This window comes from Moschus berezovskii, chromosome 25 (genome assembly GCF_049115385.1).
Source record: "Moschus berezovskii isolate FMDL1 chromosome 25, NW_MosBer_1.0, whole genome shotgun sequence".
Taxonomy (NCBI): Eukaryota; Metazoa; Chordata; class Mammalia; order Artiodactyla; family Moschidae; genus Moschus; species Moschus berezovskii.
The window spans coordinates 2,570,355-2,594,150 of NC_142484.1; the positions used below are offsets into that span (position 1 = coordinate 2,570,355).

Genomic DNA, 23,796 nt, shown 5'->3' on the forward strand with positions numbered 1-23,796 from the left:
TGAGGGCAGAGGCCCTCTTACTGACCCATCTTTCTTAAGAGCAAATGAGAACCTTGAAATATCCTTTGCCTCAACTTCTCAGAATTTAGTCTCAGAAAACAACCAAATATTTATGGACTGGATGACCTCTGATGTAAAAGTTAAAGACTGGGAACAGGGAGAAGACGAGCAGGATGGAAACAGGGCCAGTGCACAGCGTGTCCTCAGAGAATCAGCGCTGCTACCAACACAGCAGAGGAGGAGCCAGAGGCAGCAGGGACACGGCCCGCGGGCCAGCCCGGAGCCGCAGACGACGTGCTCCGCAGCCCTTCGGTACTTTTCACCTTCTGAAAAGTATGTTCATTTGTATGCCTTACTTTTATAAATCATAAGAGAAAAAAAAACATTTTAAATCCATCAAAATTATCTTTACCCCAAAGCCCTTCGTCACAACCTGGGAAAAACAGCAGACTCCCGGGGCCTTGAGAGCTGCACGCCGTCCCCACGGTGGACCTGGGTCCTGTCCCAAGGCCCCTCGAGGGCGGGGCAGGCGCCAGTCTAACAGCGCACAGTGCAGGCGGCTCAGCACAGCACTGCTCAGCAAGTGCGGCCACAAGGGGGCCGGTGGACAGCAAGATCCACACAAGCCCCTCAGGTATAGAAGGGCAGGTGTGCACACATAACCTAAGCACGTCCTTCCGTGTACTGCAAGTACAATGTGAATGCTGTGTAAACAGTTCCACTCTCTGCAACTTCCTGGAAAAATTCTGCCCCCCAATATGTCTGATCCTCCGTTGGCTGAATCTGCAGACACGGAGGGCCAAGAGTCCTGGGACAGCCTCGATCACAGAGGGCCCAGTCTTGGGACAACCATACCCACGGCAAGTGCAGCATGGACAGAGGTGCTGCACCCAAGGCTCCCAGCCACAGCGACCGAGCAAGACGACCAGAGGAGGCAGGGCAGGAATGTGACGACACCAGACACGTCAACACCTGCACTTCCCTTCTGCGTTAATCATACAGCTTAGGAGTTCACTGTGGAACTTTCAAGTCCACTTAATGCAGTAAAGATAACAGGGCACTCTAAGCCAACTGCACTTGACACCCTCCCAGCTCGCCTCCAAACAGTGGCAGCAACTGCCCAGCCTTCTCCTCCCCATGACAGGCACGTCACACAGAGTGCAACGTGGGACTAGTTCTGCCCCACGACCCTCCTGCCGCTCCCATCTCCTCGCAGCCAACGCCCCCAAGTGCCCAGTGTCTGCAGCGGGAAAGGAGAAACCAACGTTCTTGTTTCCCCCGCTCACCCTCAGGTCACCCACTACCACCACACACACACCGATCCAGTCTGCAGCCCCTCACAGAGCCCAGCCCTCGAGCTCATCTCCCGGAATACCCTCTCTCTGGGCAGAGCAGACCCCCAGCGTGCCCTCCCTGTGACATCACCCCGTTCTGCGCGGGTGCACCCGTGAGAGGGTGGACACACTGAGGCCCAGCCCTGCCCTAAGAAGGGCGTCCAAAGGCCCCAAGTGTGGGCGTCCTCACACACCCGGGACAGGGCTTGCCCAAGTGAGCAAGCCTGGTGCCACAGGCTGGCGGGGCCAAGCAGGCAGGACAGGTTCCCTGGGCCTCCCTCCGGCCCTCCCTGCACAGGTGAAGTCCTCTCGAGGCCCCAGGATAGTCCAGGGAGCCCGCCCCGCCCCACCACCCTCACCACAGGCCTGTGTCCTCTGCCAGGCTTCAACCCCGCACCCATCTCTGGAACCTCAGGGCCTGCTCTCACAGCAGGCAAGGTCTGCTGAATGAAAACATACTTATTGCTAATCTAAAGAACCCAAAGAGCTTTCTTTCTTTGTTTCTTAAAGTTGCATCAAGTCTTGTTCAGGGCATACTTACGTCTCGATGTAGCTTGAAGGAGTGTGGGAGACACTGTCAAGTCGTTCCTGCAAAGCTGCCAAAACTTGAGGATTCTGCATCACCTGATCTGTGAGCTTTTCTGTTAAGAGTTAAAAAAAAAAAAAAAAGACAAAGCCAAAAAAACATAACATATACCCACCACACAACAGCCAACAGTAAAAGACATTTTTTCCAAAAATACTTATTTGGAGAAGGAAATGGCTACCCAGTCCAGTATTCTTGCCTGGGAAATCCCATGGACAGAAGAGCCTGGCAAGTGACAGTCCATGGGGTTACAAAAGGTCAGACACAACTGAGCAGCTAAACAAAATACCATGGCACACAAAACTGTGAGAACGAAAAGCGAGAAGTGTCAAAAATACTTATTTTCAGAGGCGTAACCCACGTTAGTCACCCAAGTGGATGGTTACCAATCTACACAGGGCACCTGAGGGTCCTGCTCCTCACCGAGCGGCGGAAGCCGCCACCCCCCAGCGAGGACACAGCCACCAGTCACACGCACTCGGTGCTGACCCCATGAACAGAGGGCCCTGAGGGCCACCAGCCCGCCTGGGAACCGGCACAGCCCTGGCTCACGGTGCACACTCTGCACTGAACCGACCCTCAGCGACACTGTGCATGTCCTCCCCTGATTCGAAAGGATGCACAGACCTAGAGCACCGGCCACCCTTTTGTAAGATGGTGACGATGGCAAACTGATACACCAGCAGGTGCTCACTGGGAACATTTACCTCAAGCACCAAGGCTAGCACGAAGCACTGTGCGTGCATGGAAAACGCATGGAACTGCACATGCAGAACTGTATGCACACGCAGAGTGCAAACGCTGACACACTCACGGCTCTGGCTCCAGCCACCGAAAGGCCTACAGACGACAGCATGCGTGTTCTGGTTTCTAAATCTCTCTCCCACTAAAAGACGCAGGGCTCCTTGCATAAATGTAGACTTCAGGTCTGCGGCAAGGAAAGCTCAAGAGCCATAGAAGATCCCCTGTGCCACGAAGGCAGGGAGGACCCCGAATGGACGGAGACAAAGCACAGAGACACAGACGCCAGCTGGGAGGGGCCCCCACGGGCCCCACCAGACAGTCTGCACACCGGAAAGAACAATGATGGCAGACAATAAAACACCGAATCAAAAGTGAACCCACGAGTCCACAGCAATGTTAGCAAGGGACAGCGGGAAGTGCTTCTGTAACGGGTGTTATCTGTCAGATTGACAGAAACAGGAAAACACCCTCTGCTGACCACCAAGGTCATCCCCGATCCAGCTAGGACCATCAGTGGTGTGCGAATCCCCATGTGAGCGTCTCAGGGAACACAAGAGGCCTGCAGCACGAGGTGTCCGACAGCTTGCTGACTACAAGGCCCCTGTCAGTGGAGAGACTGGCGGACACTGCGTCCCCCGGCAGCACCCCACCGAGCCGCACTTCCACCCGATCAGGCCGCCTACGTGCTCATCTTGCCAACATTTACTCTGAATCTAACGGAGAGGGAACCACCAGACCTGCCCAGAGTGTGGGCTTTCCCCACGGCAACGGGGGCCCACAGCCTGTGTGTGTACCGGCCAGAAGGGTGAACAGGTGGGGATAATTCTAGAATACAAGGGGCAGACTTCAGCTCGACACGCGGTCCGATGCCAGGCCGGGATGTGGGCATGGGGGACAGTGGTGTAAGCTGCTGAGAAAGCCAGCAGACAGGAACATGACTGTACATTAGCTAATGGCGCTGGATCAACACTGACTTTCTTGCTTGCAGTAATGGCATTGTGGGTACGTGAATTTATCCTATTAATAGCTTTTAGGAAACTTACACTAACTTGTTTTAAGAAAAGAGCCAGAATATCCACAATATACTTTCAAATGGTTCAGAGAAGGAAACAAGTAGAGATATATAGGCCACAAAACGGAGTAAAAGTAACACATTAGGAATTCCTGGTATCTGGGACTTGCTTCTGAATAATCGGGGTGGGTGGGGGGTGGGCAGAAGAAAAGGCCCAGGCGGAAGAGCCCACAGCTCGGTGACAGCAGCCTGAGGCCTGCTGGTCACCTGACTTCTGCCGGGTCTGAGTGAAGCACTGGCCTTCATTTTAATCATTCTAACTCTGCTAAAGCCTCTGAAGTACAGTAACCCAAATTTGAATTCTTTGCTCTATTTTACTAAAAGGTTCAAGAGTAGGAGCCCCTGCTCTGCATGCAAGGTCCCCAGAGGCTGACCCTCCCACATGCAGCACTAACCTGTATTACTTGCATTTTTAGCAGCTTCCAAAGAATCTGAAGGAACTCCATCTGAAAAACTAAGATCATATATTTAAAAGTATTAGTCTCCACAAAGTTTCAAGAGAGACAACACGGGCCATTTTTCTTATCTAACGAGAGCCGCCAGGTGGAGCAACTCACGACACTTGGCTCCGGCTCGCCAACTGAAGTGTACACTCCAGCAAGCAGAGTCCATTCTGCCTTACCTGTTATCTGCCATCTGAATGTCTTTATCTCCTACAAATTAAAAAAGAATGAACATTACTAAATATTCACAAACAAAAACATTTCAAATGTGTTCTTCTAACAGTGATTTTCTGAGATGAGGATGAGGACCTCCCAAGGAGGGGCAGGAGGGAATGCTCTGGGGTGCTGGGAATGTTCCAGACCTTGAATGGGGTACTGGTTACCTGGATACATACACTTGTCAAAACTCATCAAATTATACAAACTATATACATTTTAGTGCAAGCACATTTCACTCATAAAACATTTCTCTTGTTGACACTAAAATGACCAGATTTCGGAATAATGACAATCAATTTTAACTTGTGTTTATAGCAAATTTTAGAAACAAGAACACTTATTTATGGTAGCCAATTATTTTAGAGCAATTCAAAACATTTACTGGTGTTCATATTGTTTTTAAAACTGTAACTCACATGATAAGTTTAAAATTCTGTTTATTCTGTATGGTCTTTTTTTTTTTCCTGGCAAGGCACATTTATTTCGGATGGTCTTTTAGTACTTACTCAGAACCACTCTGTAAAATAGGTACCACCGCTACAGGCGTAAAAAGGCTGAGGAACTTCCTCAGAGTCACAATCTGAAAACGTCTGGGCCTGAATCTATGACTTCCACACTGCAGATGCAGTGCTTGTGTGAGACTACCATGTAACAGTATGACCCCACTCTTACAAGAGACACAAAAGGAAGACTACCTCCAGATCAGGGGCTGTCTGCCCACGAAAGGCGGGTTCTAGGACACTTACTCCTTAGAGACCTTGATATTAACCCTATCCAAATGCACAGGTAAAAAGGGTCAGGCTTGGTGATCAAGCTTCCCTAGTCCTGCGAGTAGCGACCTCCCACCCACCCCGGGGCCCCAAGGGGCATTTTCAGGTTGACAGCTGGTGGATATCTCCTTCCTGGGCATCTGAACAAAGCAGAAACCCCTTAATGAGTGCCCCGGGGTCGAAGAGAACAATAACCCTTCCTAGTTAGGAAAAAGAGCTCCAATTGGAATTATGAGCTACAACTATTTTAACTGCATCTTGTTTCAAAATAAAGCATGCTAAATCTCGGTAGCTCAGTTGGTAAAGAATCTGCCTGCAATGCAGGCGACGTGGGTTCGATCCCTGGGTCGGGAATATCACCTGGAAAAAGAAATGGCGACCCACTCCAGTATTCTTGCCTGGAAACTCCGAGGGACAGATGAGCCTGGTGGGTCCACGGGGTCGCAAAGTCGGACACGACTGAGCAACTAAACTACTACCACCTATTTTAAGAACTGAAAACAGTACAGAAATGTTACATCATCTGCTTCAAAAAGCTAAGTGATTTAAGCAAATGAAAACCAGCAGTGGAAAAACACTCTCCAAGGGTCCCCAGCACCTCCTGCTGAGTCCAGAGTCACCCCACAGAGAAACCCGAGTCCCCGTGCTTCCCAGCTCAGCTGCCCTGCAGGCGGCTGCATGCACACAGCCGCACCCAGGACGTTCCCAGGCTTATATTCTGCCGTTTCACATGCTATAAACGCAAAACACCAGACAGGCAGGCCTTCAAAACGATGTCTGATGACAACATGTTAAAAGCTAACACACTAAGCTTTTTACCAGTCATTAGATACCAAAGCCTTTTCCCCCAGTATGTACCTCTGGTAGTGTCTACATGAAGACATCTGTTTAGGTTTCCCCCTTCCCAGGTTACTCTTCACACAGCAATAGGAGATTGTGACTGCAGGATTCCTGGGCCAAAGACTAGGAAAGGATTCTGACACCTGCTGCCACGCTGCTTACTCACTGAAACCAACGATCACTCGGCTGCGTAAGTAAACCCTGCACCGCCTGACAAATGCATGCACCGGCACCTCCTGTGCAGCCCACACTCAGCACCCGCGCCCGCTGTAGCAGCCTCACTGCCGGCTGAACAGACGCGGCCCCACTGTCACCACCCAGTCAGGCCACACCCCTGATGCCAACCCCATCCGGGCGGGCGAGGGACACACTGAGGAGCCTCCCCACGGCACAGAGGATGCCGAGGAAGGGAAGGGTGAGGTGCCTGACCCGAGGCCACGTGGCTGGCACGCGTGTCTCTGTCCATCTAGAAGTGCGAGGGGTCCACCAGGCCGGGCGCCACAGTCACATCTGCATGAGCTGCTTCACAAGAGGTCCTGCTAAGGAACACTGACTAATAGGCCACCGTCAACCGAAAGAATTCGGGACAGCTCAAAAGGAGACACTGCTGTCCGACCACCTCCCAGAATCCTTTTCGCTGGCATCAATCTTGGTGGAGCGATGCGTGCACCCCCGGGAGGGACTCTGAGTCAGATGATTGGCCGAGGACAACCCGGAAGCTAATCCCATCAAAAAACCCGAGACTGCGAGCCACGCGGCAGAGCTGCCCTCCTGGGTTCCCTCACCCTCCTGCTCTCCACCCGGGCGCCCTTTCCCAATAAAGTCTCTTGCTTTGTCATCACATGTGTCTCCTCGGACAATTCATTTCCGAGTGTTAGACAAGAGCCCAGTTTCGGGCCCTGGAAGGGGTCCCCTTTCCTACAACAGGAGGTAAACTGAGGCAAGTTCGAGTCACCAGAAACAGTCTGTCCGGGAAGAGCAGGGGAACCGCAGCTCAGGATGCACGTGCTGAAGGGAGCTACAGGGGAGCATGCTCCAGACTTGGGTGGGCTGCTCCAACAGGCAGAGCGCTTGAGGGGAAAACCCAACCAGGGGCCGTGCAGCATGTGGTTCCAGGATGGGGGGCCGTGCAGCACGTGGTTCCAGGATGGGGAGAGACTGCTGGTGGACGTCCTGGCAGACGCTCACTGGCTGGATAAACGCTGAACTCGCGTTTAAAATGCTGAAACTAGTCCCACCATCCTCACTGTTTTCTGAGGGGCAGGCCCACACGAATCTCCATCTCACAACTTTCGGCTCCATTTGAGAGTAAAACCCTTCCACACGCCTCCTTTTCACCAAACTTGCCGAGAAAGCATTCCTGTGTGGGCATCTCACTCGGTCAGGTCAGAGGCACCGTTAGCTGCAAGTGGACTGTGTGTCCTTCCGAGCTGAGGACCCCCAGATGCTTCACCCCACGGCAAGCAGATACATGGCCTCACTTCAACACTGGAACAACTGAGAAGGGTTATGTTCCTCTGAAATGGTCGGTTCAGTTTCCATGGTCAGCTGAGCTTCAGGATACGCCTTTACATTGCAGCTGCAGATGGGAAAAATGACTTTGTTTTGCACATACACCTAGAAGAGAGACTGCTGCTACAAACCAGACATTTGCCTCCGTGGACTCACCCAGGGCCAGAGCCCCACTGAAAGCCATTGACCGGGATGGACTTCCCAACCTGTCTACCCAGCCGCCCACACTTAAGAGGTCACAAACGACCCAGGTCCCAGGGGCGCAGCCTGATGCAGTCAACACGACCTTCACGCTTCAGTCAAGAGCCATTAGTTAGTTAGCAAACGAGACAAGATCAAGACTCGTTTAGATTTCTTGTAAGTAGTTATGACGTGTCACTGTGAGACCATCCGAGTCAAGTCACAGGAACTTCACCAGAGGAGGGAAGGTGGGGAGCAGGCTGAGACCGCCACATTGAGAGTGACGCATGCAGAAACAGAGAAGACTTCAGAGGGTGACACGGCCCGCTGAAAGCTGGGCCACGGAGGGCAACGCCACACAGCCTCAGTGGTGTCAGATGCGAAGACGGCAGCCTTTCCTAAGAGGGAGGCAGCAGGCACCGCTCTCAGACACGCAGCATCCTCAGGCCAGGGGTCTAACTGTGGGCGTCAGGAACCCAGGGGTCAGTTTTGGATAAACATCCCGAGGGCATTCCCTTCCTTCTCACTCACAATAAGGAAAAGGGGTAGCTGATAATCTGGGTATCCGAGGCTCAGTGGGTTTATTAAACTTTCCTTCAAAGGCTAACTGGTGTTGGAGAAGACTCTTGAGAGTCCCTTAGACTGCAAGGAGATCCAACCAGTCCATCCTAAAGGACATGAACCCTGAATATTCATTGGAAGGACTGATGCTGAAGCTGAAGCTCCAATACTTTGGCCGCCTGATGCGAAGAGCCAACTCGTTAGAAAAGACCCTGATGCTTGGAAAGATTGAAGGCAGGAGGAGAAGGGGATGACACAGGATGAGATGGTTGGATGGCATCACCAACTCAATGGAGATGAGTTTGAGCAAGCTCCAGGAAATAGTGATGGACAGGGAAGCCTGATGTGCTGCAGTCCATGGGGTCACAAAGAGTCAGACATGAGCAGCTGAACAACAAAACTATCCTGGTCATCCCAAACAAGGTCAGATTTGTTGCTCTTTAGAAAGGCATAAAGGACTTCCCTGGCAGTCCAGTGGTTAAGACTGTACACTTCCACTGCAGAGGGTGTGGGTTTGATTCCTGGTCAGAGGACTAAGATCCTGCAAACTGCATGGTGAAGCCCCCTTCCTGTCCCCCACCCAAAAAGGCATACAGGGGCACAGTCATTAAAGAGAAGTTTGGAATCCAACTGCAACAATAACCCACTAGCCAAAGGAAACCCCGTAATTGACACTTGAAGAGTCTTGAGAGTTTAAAATGCCTTGAGGTCTATCAGGATCTAGGTGTATTCTGTGCTCTGAGATTAAATGTCCTCGATATCAAATGTGTTTGGACAAACTGCAGTTTTTCCTCTGAGACCTTACATCCCTTAATGGCTAAGATTTTAAACCGGTGAACAATGTCTTTTTGTGGAAATTCTGGGAGGGCGAGCAAATAAGCAAACCATCTATATACTGCAGTAAGGTGGTACCTCCAGAGAACTCTATATCATTTAAGCAAGCCTTCAAAACCTGTGAGAAGGGCTTCCCTGGTGGTCCAGAGGTTAGGAATCTGCCTGCCAAAGAAGGAGATACGAGATCCATCCCTGGACTGGGAAGACGCCACAAGGCAGCTCAGTCTGCCACCACGGCCACCGAGCCCATGCTCCGGTGCCTCTGGCTGTAACCACGGAGCCTGCGCCCCAGAGTCCCCGAGCCCAGAGCCCAGGCGCCACGAGAGACGCTGCCGTGGCATGAAGCCCCTGCACCACCACAAGAGGGGAAGCCTGGCCACGGGCACCGGAGAAAGCCTGTGAGCGGCAACAGAGACCCAGCACAGCCAAAAAGCAAGTTCTCTAAACGCCTTAAAAAAAAATGTGAAAAAGGGAACCTCAGTAAAGCCCCCAGTGCACGGCTGTCCAGGTAAACTGTCCTTCCCAAGTAAAGGCAGGAAGTTACATTTATCAACAGGAATACAAAAAAAAAAAAAAAATTACATAAGTTGCCCACAGTGAAAAAGTTGCTTCCAGTAGAGATGAACACCAACAGCACGTGGGGTTAGGGACAACAGGGAGTCACAACGCTGCTCGCTGCCCAAGGCCCTGGACACACCCCCCACCTGGGCAGTCGGCTTTCTGGCAGGTCAACGGGCACGACAAGGACGAGTGCGCGGCCCAGCCCGGCCCAGTCTGGGACAGAACCGGGTCCTGCTGGAACGCTCGCACCTCTGTGAGGGGGAGCTGCTGAGCACCGACAGAGCCGCCCTGGGCCAACCAACATGGGAAGGCCCTGTCTCCCCTGCCTCCTCACCGGCAGGACGCAGCAGCCCGTGCGTGCGTCCTCTGAGGCGCGGCACAGGCGGGTTTGGCTGTGGGTTCTCCGAGGCCAGACCCGCCATAAGTCTCTATCTGCCGGTGCTGCCTTTCTTTGGAGTCATTTTCAGGGATCCAGGCCAACTGACTGGCCAGACCAACAAGACCAAGGAAGACACTGTCTCCAATTCTACACAGGCTGCTCCAACAGGCTAAGTCTCTGCTTAGGCCGCTTACAGACACGAAATTAGGAGCCTCTGTGGACTCAGCAGCAGCACAGAGAAGCCTGACTTCCCCCGAGAACCACCTGGAACCTGCTGTGACAGGTACACGGACACGGCAGGCCTCTGGGCGCACGCCTGCCTCGCACTCCAGCCCAGGCTCCGTGCACGTTTCGGCAGTACCGCAGCTTGCTCACATCAAAGGGCCGGGAGGTGGTTTCACTTAAGCTTCAGGGACCGTTGAGGGTTTGCTCAGCGGGCTGCCTGAGGCCTGGCGTGTCCGAGACAAGCACACGGACTGACCGCCAGAGGCCGGAGGGGCCAGGCTGGCGAACCGGGGACACAGGACTGACTTCCTCCCCAGGTCTGAGGGCGCTGTAACCCCGGGTAAGTCCATGCCGCCCTAAGCCTGACCTCTGCCCACGCGGTGCAGGAAACGCGCTATCATTTAGGGGAATCCTCAGGTCTGATTCTGAAAGGGAAAGTTTTAATGGGCTTGGCTGGTGAGGTTTCAGTGACAGGAAAGAAAGGAAGGTCGGGTAAAGGGGGGGCGGCGATAAGGAGGCAGCAAAGAGAGGCACTGGAGGAGATGGCCACCCACTGCAGTGCTCTTGCCTGGAAAATCCCATGGTCAGCGGAGCCTGCTGGGCTCCAGCCCACGGGCTCACAGAGTCGGACCCGACTGAGCACTTAAGCACAGAGAGGCAGAGATGGAGCAGCAGGGGCAGGAAGGCCCTCAGCTACACCAAGGAAGAGGCCTCCGACCTGTCACAGATCCACCTCTTGTTGTTCACCAGGTTCCATTTGGAAACAGTATTTGGTAAGGAGGCAACTTTATGATCCTGATCACACTGAGAGGGCTCCGGAGAACAATGACAGTAACTACTCCACGTGGATGGCTTCATCCGGCGGTTTTCTAACTTGGTTTGGAGAAACACAAGTTTGGGGAGATCAGAGGTTCCTTGGAATTCAGTCATCCTTAGTAAGACAGATCCATTTAGTTAAAAATCTGCACGCTTGTAAGTGGAAAGACCCTTAAACACATCAGAGGTCCTGAAGGGGCCACCTTTATAGCCTTCAGATGACCAGGATCCCGCTGTTGGGTTCACAATGAAACGGCGCTCACCAGACAACCTGTCCCTACCCAGTCCCCAAACACAGTCAGAGAGCTCATCCAAAAGGAGGGGCCTGGGATCTGAGAGGAGCCTTCCCAGACGCAGTCACGGCGGCCTGGGGAGGAAGGGCACCGGGCTCGCTGGGGCCCCTGCTCACCGGGAGGGGCTGTTCCTTGGCGGGTGTCTGTCCTGGAGCCCACTGCTCACACCATGCAATGACAACCTACAAGAAAGGAGGCAAACTGAGGCCAGCTCAAGTTACCAGAAATCGAGTTTATTTGGGAGAGCAGAGGAACTGCACGTGGCACACGCAAGCTGAAGTGGGCGACAGGCGAGTCTGAAGGCTGAGGGCAGGCTGCTTCTATGGGCACAGGGTGCGAAAGGGAAAATCCAGTGAGGAGCCGTGCAGCCAGGTCACTGGCGTGAAGATGGACAGAGTGTCGGCAGATGCCGGCTGGTGAGGGCATAAGGCTCCATCTTCTGTGAATCGGGCAACTTCGGGAAATCCGTCTCACAGTCTTTAACTTCCATCTTCCTGAGGGCGCAAGCACGACTTTCCCGTTTGTATCCTTCGACTGCATTTTAGATGACAATCCTTGCAGATCTCAAATTCAGACCCTGGTGACCTTTCCCTACCACACAGCTCACTTCACTTCCTGCTGCCACTCCCACCGCTCAATTCAACATGGCTGCAGCCACTGCTGGAACAGGTGACAATCCACCGCTCAGTCAGGGTCGGGGCCAGCAGTGCAGCAGCTCCCCAAGACACCCCCGTCCACAAACGGAGTGTGAAACACTCCCCTGGTCCTGCTGGCCATGCCCCCGGCCTGGTCACCACGGGGTAGTCGCAAGGACTGAAACAGCAGCTGACGATAAATATCTGGTAATGGACAAACGCCCTCCTGCGGGACAGAGGCCAAAGAGGTTCACCTCCCCACAGGACGCCACCACTCCAACGTGACACCACGCTGATACAGAGATTCTATTCCGGGTGACACATCAACAAAGCAGTTAAAATTAAACACAACAAAACATTCCCCATACTCCCAGGAGGTGCTAAATCCAGGAAAGAAAAACAAACCAGATGATGAGTTTAAAAAATGGAAACTACTTCGAGGTCAAAACAACACAAACCCAGACCTCAACACCGAATACAAAGCACACACACAGTAATCTGGTTTTGATCTGAGTTTGAAAACCATTCCTGTAATTTCCTAGCTGTGTAACGTCAGTTTCAACATCCATGACCAGGGCCTACCTGAGAGGCGGCCTTGAAGATGGGATGAAACACCTTAGAAGGGCCCACTGCACGATCGACTCCAGGCCTCTCTCTGCTGTTACAACTACAATGTGCTGTTAGATCCTATTTATCGCTTGCCATAAAACTACAAACCGGGTTAGTGTGAACATGGCTACCCTTATCTAAGAAACGATAACCTAGCCTGATGACGTATTACAAACAAGCGGGAGTTCAGTTAGTCAAGCTTCATCACCACTATTTTAACAAAACTTTCTTAAAATAGAAAGTTAAAAGGAACTACCAAATTTGCAGGTTTAATATAACCATCCATTTGTTTTAAATGTTAGCATACTGAGTTTAATATTAATTTTATGAAAACACAGTTCCAAATCTCATCAAAAGGATCTCTTACTTTTAAAAGGCAATTAAGTCGAAATACGAAAGGAATACCAGGCAACAGAATATTCTAAAATTTCAAATGAACATAGCAGTTCAGTTTCCCTTCCAGGGTCAAACAAAAACCTTGAGCCTCTAACTCTAAATCTAGATTGGCAAGCAAATTTTCATGATTACACAAATGAATGTGTTGCTATTTATATAAAACACGTCACAATTCTATTTATGGGTTAAACTTATTTTTTTACCCCAAACTTTTCATAGGGGAAAATATTTTGGTTGTAAATTATCCAATATAACTTTAAATTCTTAATTTTTAACTGAAAACTTTTAGCCCATAGTTAGAAAGTAATTCCGTAATTTCAAAAACTGGACCACTCTCAAGAGACAAGGTGTGAACTGGGGAATATGGTCAGCCCTCACATAACCAAACCTGTTTATACATGTATTACTTATCTTAAATCAAAGGTCCTCCATATCTTCCCATAAGATAACTAAATGATTAAAATGAAATTAAATGTAGTCAATATGTTTCTGTAAGACCAGAATTTCAACAGAGTCTATCACTTGGTTCACATAAAAGTCTGAGGGCTGGTGACCCTGCTCTACCCACCTAAGGAGGAACCGGATCAGTCCTCCAAGATTACCGGGCCACATTCTGGCCCAGGGCAGAGAAGCCATTCTACTCCAAGAAGGAATCAGGATACTACCCCCAGGACGTCCCGACACCTCCACCCACAAACCCTGGCCCCTGTACAGAGCCTGATCAGGAGAGTCTCTGTCCCTGCACTGCTTAGTTCAGGGAGTTAACTGTGTTGGACTCACTATGCCAGTCGGTGAGTGAAAACACACCTAGAGTAAACAATCAGATCACTAATGTAAATAGCTGCAACAACAGAAAATGTCTGTGTAAATCAACAGACTCTTCAACATACTTGTAATCTCTTAGCAATTAAAAAAAAAACTGTCCATGTCCTAAACCCATACAACTAGTCTTAAAATTATGTTCAAACTGGTTTCAAACATGTGTAATGACTGACAATCTCACATGCGCTTTTTCTTTTGTCATGATAAAAAAATTATTTAAAAAATCATATGCATTACATGTTTACAGATGAACTAAAACTGGCAAGTAGTTAATTTATGTCGCCAAGTGTTACTTATGTATGGGGGAACCACAACTTCTGTATATGTTTGAAGCTTTTTATTTGCATGTTTTTTAAAAGAACGGATAAATGATTCAATGTAGCTGAAGCTCCAGTACTCTGGTCACCTGATGCAGAGACAACTCCTTGGAAAAGACTCTGATACTGGGAAAGACTGAGGGCAGGAGAAGAGGATGACAGAGGATGAGATGGTTAGATGGCATCACTGACTCAAAGAACACGAACTTGAGCAAACTCCCGGAGGCAGTGAAGGACCGGGGAGCCTGGTGAGCTGCAGTCTGTGGGGCTGCAAAGAGCCGGACAAGACTCAGCGGCTGACACGTGCCCCATGTCTGCCTCCCCACTGAAGACTAAGTTCCATGAAGGCAGAGGTCTATCTACCTGCTCAACGCAGCCATCGTGGGTCCAGCACAGGACGAGGCAGGAGACAAGGAGCAGGCAGCCCGCTGCACTCAACCAGCCCCCACTGCTGAGGAGTTTGCCCACGAGTCGCCTGTGTACAGCACGACATCAGGGACCCTTCACACTCGAAGCCTCTCCTAGGCAGGTTCTGAAGACACACAGGAAGTTACCTCTGTCCACGAGACAAGGGCAGACTGTCTCTTCAGAAGCTTGCTCCAGACCAAGCCCTCAGTTTTCACAAAGAAAGTAAAAAAGTTTCCTTTCCTTAACCAAAACAGTCTATTTTTACTGGAGACACAGTGGTTCTTCATTGCTATAGCTCCCATTTCCTCCTCCACTCTCTCTTCTCTGCAATTCTTTGTATATGACTGAATGAGTCAAACATTTCAAAGTTTTCTTAATCCAAGGTCTTGTCACCTTGTCAGTAAGACTGTCTCCTCTATTTCAAACTGCAAACACCCAAGTCCAGATTCCTTCCATCTACTCCTGTTTTCAAACGCACCGACCCCTATCTAACTCAACTGTCTCCCACTGTGGAAATACATGAGGGCAAGGTCTTTCATCTGTTTTGTTCAATAAAATACCCCAGGATCTAGAACCCTAAAACTACCTAGCAGAGATGGTATTCACGGCCGAACAAACAGATGCAAACCATGGAAAGCTCCTTCGCGGTAACTGGTGAACAGCACTGGCTGTCGTTGCCGTTTGCTGCCTAAGTCGGGGTCCAACTCTGCTGTGACGCCATGGACTATGGCCTGCCAGGCTCCTCTGTCCATGAGATTTCCCAAGCAAGAATACCGGAGTGGGTTGAGTTGCCATTTCCTTCTCCAGGGTATCTTCCTGACCCAGGGATCAAACCCGTATCTCTTGCATTGGCAGGCAGATTCTTTACCACTGAGCCACCTGGGAAGCTGGATAAACAAGTACTAATGTTTTAAATTACAGCATCCCCAACTTCCTTCTTAAAACCCGTGCACATATTTAAATCGTACAGTTGCTCTCTACCGCACCACACAGCTATTACACAGAAATCATCTTAGCCCGTTTTTGAACAGGCTTTTGGGAAGGAGAATAAAATGCAGTGCGCGTTCCTGTTGGTCGCTCCGCTGCGTCCGACTCTTTGTGACCCACAGACTGCAGCTCACCAGACTCCTCTGCCCGTGGAATTCTCCAGGCAAGAATACTGAGTGGACTGCCATTCCCCTCTCCAGATGAATTTCCCAATCCAGGGATCAAACGCTGGTCTCCTGCATCGCAGCCAGATTCTTTATCGTTAATTTAAAAAAAAAAAAAGGTCCCAGAGATCCAGAATGGGAGCACCTTTCGTAACAGCTGACAAAGTATATTTTTAAGAGGAAAATTAAGGCTACACAGTGAATTGCCAAGATCCAAAGGCAGAGTTCATGAAGTGATCTTTTGTAGTTTTGTTCCTATAGAAATACACTGGCTCTATTACTAAATACTCATGAAAATTTAAAATTCAATGGCAAACAACATAAAGCACCCCTGCTTTCTCTGAAGAGGACAGGGTAGAAAACCAAAGACTGTCAAACAAAAACAAATACACAGCATCATAAACTACTTCTTGAAAACTCCATTAACAGTCTAACACAGAATTCTTCACTACCTGTTAGTAAGGGTAGTGCGCAAGAAAAAAAATATCACAGGTGCAGTTTAGGAAGGCAAGTGTTCACTGAGCCAGGAGACAGAGCAAATTAAGTGAAGCTGGAGGAGCGCGGCTTCCTGCAGTAACCCTGCGCCAGCTGCCTTCTACTTCTGAACGCCCCCAGTGGCAGAGCAGTCTAAGTAAGCAGTATCAGCCTTTCATTAGGTTGGCACAAAAGTAATGGCTGTTTTGTATCCTGAATTTTAAATCATTCTAACTAGGCTCAAACACATCTTTACTAATCAAAACAGGAACTATTACAACCAACTCATTTTTGCCAACGAGAAATAAGGTGGTTTTTCTCCAGAGTAAAAGAATCTGTGTTTAGGATTTAATCAACTCTTGGAAAGCATTTTCTGCCTCCTGCTGGTTGTGGAAGCGCTTTCCCTGCAAAAAGCTGTCCAGATGTTTGAAGTGGCAGTCAGTTGGCAGGAGGTCAGGTGAATATGGCGGATGAGGCAAAACTTCGTGGCCCAATTCACTCAACTTCTGAAGTGCTGGTCGTGTAACACCAAGTCAGAAGTTGTTGTGGAGAAGAACTGGGCTCGTTCTGTTGACCAATGCCAGCTGTAGGCATTGCAGCTTTTGGTGCCTCTCATCAATTTGCTGAGTGTACTTCTCAGATGTAATGGTTTCATCGGGATTCAGAAAGCTGTAGCGGATTAGCAGACCACCAGTGACCATGACCTTTGTTTGGTACGAGTTTGACTCTGGGAAGTGCTCTGGAGCTTCTTCTCGGTTCACCAATTGAGCTGGTCATCGCCAGCAGTTGCATAAAATCCACTTTTCATCTCATCACAATCTGGTCAAGAATGCTTGTTGATGCTACATTCCAAGAGAAGATAACACATCGAAATTGCGATTTTTCTGATTTGCAACCAGCTCAAGAGGCACCCACTTAACGAGCTTCTTCACCTCCCCAATTTGCTTCCAATGCCGAATGACTACAGTATGCGCGATGCTGGGTTCTTCAGCGACTTCCCGTGTAGATGCAAGAGGAACAGCCTCAGTGATGCTCTCAACCGCAGTCGCCAACTTCCAACAGCCAGCCACCACACTCATCTTCAAGGCGCTGGTGTCCTCTGCACAACTTCTTGAGCCACCAATGCACTGTACTCATTAGCACTTCCTAGTTGCTGATGTGCTGTTGATACTGCAAGTTGTCTCTGCTGCTTCACAGCCCATTTGAAGTCATTTTAAAAAAACTCTCAAATTTGCTTTTTATCTAATATTTCTACAGTCTAAATGCAGAAGATATTAAGAAGAGGTGGCAAGAATACACAGAAGAACTGTACAAAAAAGATCTTCACGGCTAAGATAATCACGATGGTGTGATCACTCACCTAGAGCCAGACATCTTGGCATGTGAAGTCAAGTGGGCCTTAGGAAGCATCACTACAAACAAAGCTGGTGGAGGTGATATAATTCCAGTTGAGCTATTTCAAATTCTGAAAGATGATGCTGTGAAAGCTGCACTCAATATGACAGCAAATTTGGAAAACTCAGCAGTGGCCACAGGACTGGAAAAGGTCAGTTTTCATTCCAATCCCAAAGAAAGGCAATGCCAAAGAATGCTCAAACTACCACACAACTGCACTCATCTCACACGCTAGTTAAGTCGTGCTCAAAATTCTGCAAGCCAGGCTTCAGCAATACGTGAACCGTGAACTCCCAGATGTTCAAACAGGTTTTAGAAAAGGCAGAGGCATCAGAGATCAAACTGCCAACATCCGCTGGATCATGGAAAAAGCAAGAGAGTTCCAGAAAAACATCTATTTCTGCTTCATTGACTATGCCAAATCCTTTGACTGTGTGGATCACAATAAACTTTGGAAAATTCTCAAAGAGATGGGAATACCAGACCACCTGACCTGCCTCTTGAGAAACCTGTATGCAGGTCAGGAAGCAACAGTTAGAACTGGACATGGAACAACAGACTGGTTCCAAATAGGAAAAGGAGTACGTCAAGGTTGTATATTGTAACCCTGCTTATTTAACTTATATGCAGAGTACATCATGACAGACGCTGAGCTGGAAGAAGCACAAGCTGGAATCAAGATTGCTGGGAGAAATATCAATAACCTCAGATATGCAGATGACACCACCCTTATGGCAGAAAGTGAAGAGGAACTCAAAAGTCTCTTGATGAAAGTGAAAGAGGAGAGTGAAAAGGTTGGCCTGAAGCTCAACATTCAGAAAACAAAGATCATGGCATCTGGTCCCATCACTTCATGGGAAATAGATGGGGAAACAGTGTCAAACTTTATTTTTTTGGCTCCAAAATCACTGCGGATGCTGATTGCAGCCATGAAATTAAAAGACGCTTACTCCTTGGAAGGAAAGTTATGACCAACCTAGATAGCATATTAAAAAGCAGAGATGTTACTTTGCCAACAAAGGTCCCTCTAGTCAAGGCTACGGTTTTTCCTGTGGTCATGTATGGATGTGAGAGTTGGACTGTGAAGAAAGCTCATCGCTGAAGAATTGATGCTTTTGAACTGCAGTGTTGGAGAAGACTCTTGAGAGTCCCTTGGACTGCAAGGAGATCCAACCAGTCCACTCTGGGGAAAATCAATCCTGGGTGTTCATTGGAAGGACTGATGCTAAAGCTGAAACTCCAATACTTTGGCCACCTCGTGCGAAGAGTTGACTCACTGGAAAAGACTCTGATGCTGGGAGGGATTGGGGGCGAGAGAAGGGGACGACAGAGAATGAGATGGCTGGATGGCATCACCGACTCGATGGACATGAGTTTGAGTGAACTCCGGGAGTTGGTGATGGACAGGGAAGCCTGGCATGCTGTGATTCATGGGGTCGCAAAGAGTCGGATGTGACTGAGCGACTGAACTGAACTGAAATGTAAAATAAACCACAAGTAATAAGTCATTAGCAAAACACATAAAGCAAGAAATGCACATTAAAATGACGTATAACATTACCACATTTTAAAACGCATACCAGTATCAAACAGCAAAGTTAAAAATGGAAACCATAATTACTTTTGCACCAGCCTAATATTAAACCATAATAACTTTTGCACCAGCCTAATACTCTGGCCACCTAAACACCTCTTCCGTTAAAAACCAACAAAGGAAGCAGTCCCCAAACAGCAGTCCCAGACCACTCTCCCAGCACGCTCCTCAACACGCTCGTGATTCACACACACCGTCGCTCAGAGCACCAGTGCTCCCAGCTCATGCAGCCGACGGCCCTTCAGGGCTTTGGGAGTGCAAACCACCCACAGGCCACGGACACCATCCACATTAAAAAAACAAAAAAAACCACGCTTGCTTCTCTAGCCAAACTTTCAAAAAGTACACCACCGCCGAAACACCCTTAAACCATTTTACACCGTGGACGATGAGCAAAGGAAGAGAAGCAAGCAGATGTCGGTGAGTCTGAGCTCCATCAGCCCGCGTGCGCATTTCCATTTGCGGTCACACCTCCTGACGCTACAAGACTATCCACTTGCTCAAAAAAAAAGGAAAGGACTTCAATTTCAATCCTAGTTGGCCAGAAGCTGCAGACACGGGAATTAACAACACTTTCAATATTAAGAAGCTGGTAAAAATCCTGACAGCTTAATGGAAATAGTCTAACTAAAGATTCAAGCAAGAATTCACAGGCTGTAAATGCACTGATGAACACATACCAACTCTAAGCCCTCTATTTCTATAAAATCATGATCTCAGATTAAAATCTCTCAACAGAAAACATCACAGAAGGGTCTGATAATCTAAACGGTCAATTAACAAAACTACAGTATCTGTACACGTTTAGAGGACAACAATCCTAAAACATAAGTATCCTTTCCAGAATTCGGTTTACTAAAGCTATCAAACCAAAAGTGATAAAATCAACTACTGCAAAGAATTCAATTTCTCCAATCACTATTCTATGCAGTATTTTCAAAAATAATGCAAAAGTCACAAAAGTATTTAGATGTTAATTTGAAACAGAGGCACATATAACAGTGGACATTCTGAATTAGTAACATGGGTCAAAAAAAGACTACAAAGTAGTAACTGGTGTAAGAGAGCACTACAGTGCTGAGATTCTTTTATGTAACTATGAACAACTATTCTGAGAATAATTATTCTCATCATTCCATGAGAAGAGACCTCAAACTTCCAGTGACAGCTTTCCTAAATAAACTTAAAACAGTCACAATTTATCTATAAAACAATCTTCCTTTGTCACTATAATTCTATAGAAAATTAAGTCTTGCAACGGTATTTTTATTGACCAAGTCTTCAATCAATCCTTCCAAATCTCAGAATACTTTACCTTCGAAAGATGAAAGAAAAAACTTTCCCTGTCACAAGTTAAGAAAAACAGCAGTTAATAAATTGAGAAAATTCATTTTCCAGCATTTTCTTCTCCTATCAACTCTACCTTAACAAGTTAACCACTAATAGATAACACTAACTTTTAGGCCACCTTCCTCCACTTTAGCACTCACTCAATCTTTTAAACATATTCCTATTCGTAACACCACCTTTCTTTCTTGGAAAGTCTTTTTTATGTTAGCATATTATTTATGCCACTAGCTATCATTAATCACTGTCTATAATCATTTCCAGATTCTACTACGGAGAGCACTTAGCATTCGGTGGAAATTATCAACCAGCTCAAATCCTCAAAAGCTAGACTTCAGTTAGGCTCTGCTGCTGCTAAGTCGCTTCAGTCGTGTCCGACTCCATGCGACCCCATAGATGGCAGTCCACCAGGTTCCCCTGTCCCTGGGATTCTCCAGGCAAGAACACTGGAGTGGACTGCCATTGCCTTCTCGGCAGTTAGGCTCACTGCAATGATAAAAGCAACTTCTCATTAAAACTTTTCATCGTCTCTACAGAGAAACTGCAAAGTTACCAGGTGGCTCACTGGTAAAGAATTCACCTGCCAATGCAGGTGACACGGATTCAATCCCTGGTCTGGGAAGATCCCACATGTCGTGAGGCAACTAAGCCCGTGTGCCACAACTATTGAGCCTGTGCTCTAGAGCCTGGGAAGCTCAACTTCCGAAGCCCGTGTGCCCAAGAGCCCCAGCTCCACAGCAAAAGAAGCCACTGCAGGAAGAAGCCCCCCAACCCCCTCACTAGAGAAAGCCCTCGTGCAGCAATGAAGACCCTGCAGGCCTAAATAAATAAATTTTTAAAAATTTAAAACAAAACTGCTTGCTTATTTAACTCAAGTTCTGTCAACCTGGAAACACCACTTTAGTTAACCCTCTCAGGGCCTCAAGCTTCCTGAGTGGTTACAGGGAAAACAACAGTGGTTATCTCAAGTCATTAGACTTTTGAAATGAGTCAACGCAGGCCAGGAGACTATCAGAGGTCCTGGTGTGTAGGACAATTATTAATCACTTAAGAGGAACAGTTATTTAAAAAAAAAAAAAGACAGACAAGACAGCAATTTTAAAGAGAACTTTTAAGTTCAACGACTCATTCTGAGAACTTTTAGGCGCCTATTCTTACACTTCACAGCGTTGCTGTATAGTTCAGTGGCTCGGTCGTGCCCTACTCTTTGCAGCCCCGTGGACTGTGGCCCACCAGGCCCCCCTGACCGTGGGATTTCCCAGATGAGAAACCTGGAGGGGCGTTTCCGTTTCCTTCTCCGGGGGATCTTCCGGACCAGGGATCGAACCGGGGCCTGCTGCACGGACAGGCGGGTTCTTCACCCCTGAACCACCGGGACAGGTAAGGTGGGGGGCACACGAAGCACAGGCCCGCAGACAAGGGAGGCATGGGCGCGCCTTCCTCGGGGCCCAGAGGCTGCACGCTGGACCCAGACCCGGAGTCGCTGCGGACGGTGCGAAGTCTGACCGCGACGCGGCGGCCCTGCGCTCGGGCGCACAGACAGCACTCGGGCAACCGAGGCCTGGGGCGGGAGGCGAACGCGGACGGGCAGCGACAGGCCCACCGCTGCGGCCGCGCTTCCCCGCCGGCAGGGGGGACGGCCGCCCGGCCCGTCCGCTCGCGGCGCCGCCCGGCCACGACGACGGCCGGGGCCGCTCCAAGAGCCGCCGCGCCGGCACACCCGGGCCCGGAGCCCGCGGCGGCGGCGATCGCGGTCAGCCCGCCCCGGGGAAGCGCTCCGGCGCCGGACACGGAGGCCCCGGGGCGCCGCAGGGCCGGCGGAGGCCGCGCGGGAACAAAGCGCGGCTGCGCCCGGGCCGCGCCGACCCCTGCGCCGCTCCCGCCGCCCCGGCCCCGCGCCCGCCCGCCCCGGCCCGGCCCCGCCGCCCGCCCGCCGCCCCGGCCCAGCCCCGGCCCCCCGCGCCGCCCGCACTCAAGCGCCACCGGCCGAGCCCCCGCCGCCGCACCTCTCGCCTCCCGCGGCAGCAGCGGCAGCCGTCTGGGCTTCGCTCGCTCCGGGACTGCGCCGCCGGGGCCGCCAGCAACGCCGCCGCCCATTGGCCGAGCCCGCCGTCACCGCCCTCCTCCAGCAAAGCGGGCTCCTATTGGGCCGGCGCGGCGCAAGGCCGCTGCGCTTCGGCGCCGCCGGCGACGGCCAATCGGAGGCCGCCCCGGGGACGCGGCGCCGAGCCCCGCGCGCGCCGGCGAACGAGGACGTGTGACGTCACCGGGCGCGCGCCCGCGCTCCGTCCACCGCCTCGGGGGCGGGAGCGCGCGGGGCCCGCGTGGAGGAAGCCGGCGGCTGCGCGCCCCTCTGTGCAGCCGGGCGCCGCCGCTTCCGCCCGCCCGCCCCCCGCGCCCGCCCGCGCCCCGCTCGCCCCCCGCGCCCGCGCAGCGCGTGCCCCACCCCAGTCGCCCAAGCCCTGGCCTGTGCAGCCCCGACCCCGACCCGGGCGCACGCCTCTCCCCTGCCCAGCCCCCGGGGGTTCGGGCGAAGTCTCGGATTCCGCCCGCGCCCCCTGGGACCCCGGATTGAGCTCCACTCCCAGGAACGCGCGCCGACCCGCCGACCTCCGCGATCCCCTGGCCCAGGCCTACCCGCTCAGGTCCCCAGGCCCGTCCTGCCTGCAGGGCTTGGCGCGTGGAGCCCCCCCTTCCTTCCCCACCCTACCCCGCACACTCACGGGCGCTCCCAGGGCAGCGCCCAGGCCCGCGTGCCCAGCGTCTCAGACTGGTTCTGGCCTGGCTGACCTCCCCGACCAGAGGCAGGGCTGGGCCGCTGGCCTCGGGCTACCGACCCCAGCCTCCCCACCACACAGTTCCCGGAAAACTTAAAAAGCGCTTGAGCGAGATGAGATGACAGGCGGAAAGCCACAGGCCACAGGCCAGAGGCCAGGGCTTCTGAGTGTGCCTCTGGGCGCGCTCTTCAGGTGAGGGGTGAGGGGTGCTTTTCGTCCCGAAACTTTCCTGTCTTTGAATGAGCCTGCTCCTGAAACAGGTTCTAACTTTGAGCCAGTTTCATGGGGCAAAAGTTGGAAACCATCTAGAGGCTCCTGTCGGAGGGACTATTAAGGATATACAGTCAGTAACAACAGGGAGGCCAGCGGGTGCCCAGGTGTGACCCCCAACGCGGGGACCTGCATCTGTATTGGGAGCGGGTATGGGATCCCAAGACTTACTTGGCTTTTCTGACTTTTCTTCGGTGACCTTGCTTTGCTTTTGCTAAGGGTGGGGCAGAGC

At 50.7% G+C, this 23,796-nt stretch overlaps 1 protein-coding gene across 2 annotated transcripts in view; it reads right to left on the reverse strand.

Annotated features, from left to right (window-relative positions):
• Positions 1 to 22,658, reverse strand: part of NAP1L4 (nucleosome assembly protein 1 like 4) — a 48,330-nt gene extending 25,672 nt beyond the window's left edge. The window contains exons 1-4 of one of the 2 annotated variants that reach the window (XM_055415256.2): positions 22,524 to 22,658; positions 4,359 to 4,389; positions 4,132 to 4,190; positions 1,876 to 1,975 (exon numbers count right to left, since the gene is read on the reverse strand). In XM_055415256.2, coding sequence (XP_055271231.1) covers positions 1,876 to 1,975; positions 4,132 to 4,190; positions 4,359 to 4,389; positions 22,524 to 22,614 — 281 coding nt within the window. In that variant the 5' untranslated portion in view covers positions 22,615 to 22,658. Of the gene's footprint in view, positions 1 to 1,875; positions 1,976 to 4,131; positions 4,191 to 4,358; positions 4,390 to 22,523 lie in introns of those variants that run through there. The other variant, XM_055415255.2, reaches the window with a different exon arrangement.
• Between the last annotated feature and the right edge of the window lie 1,138 nt (positions 22,659 to 23,796).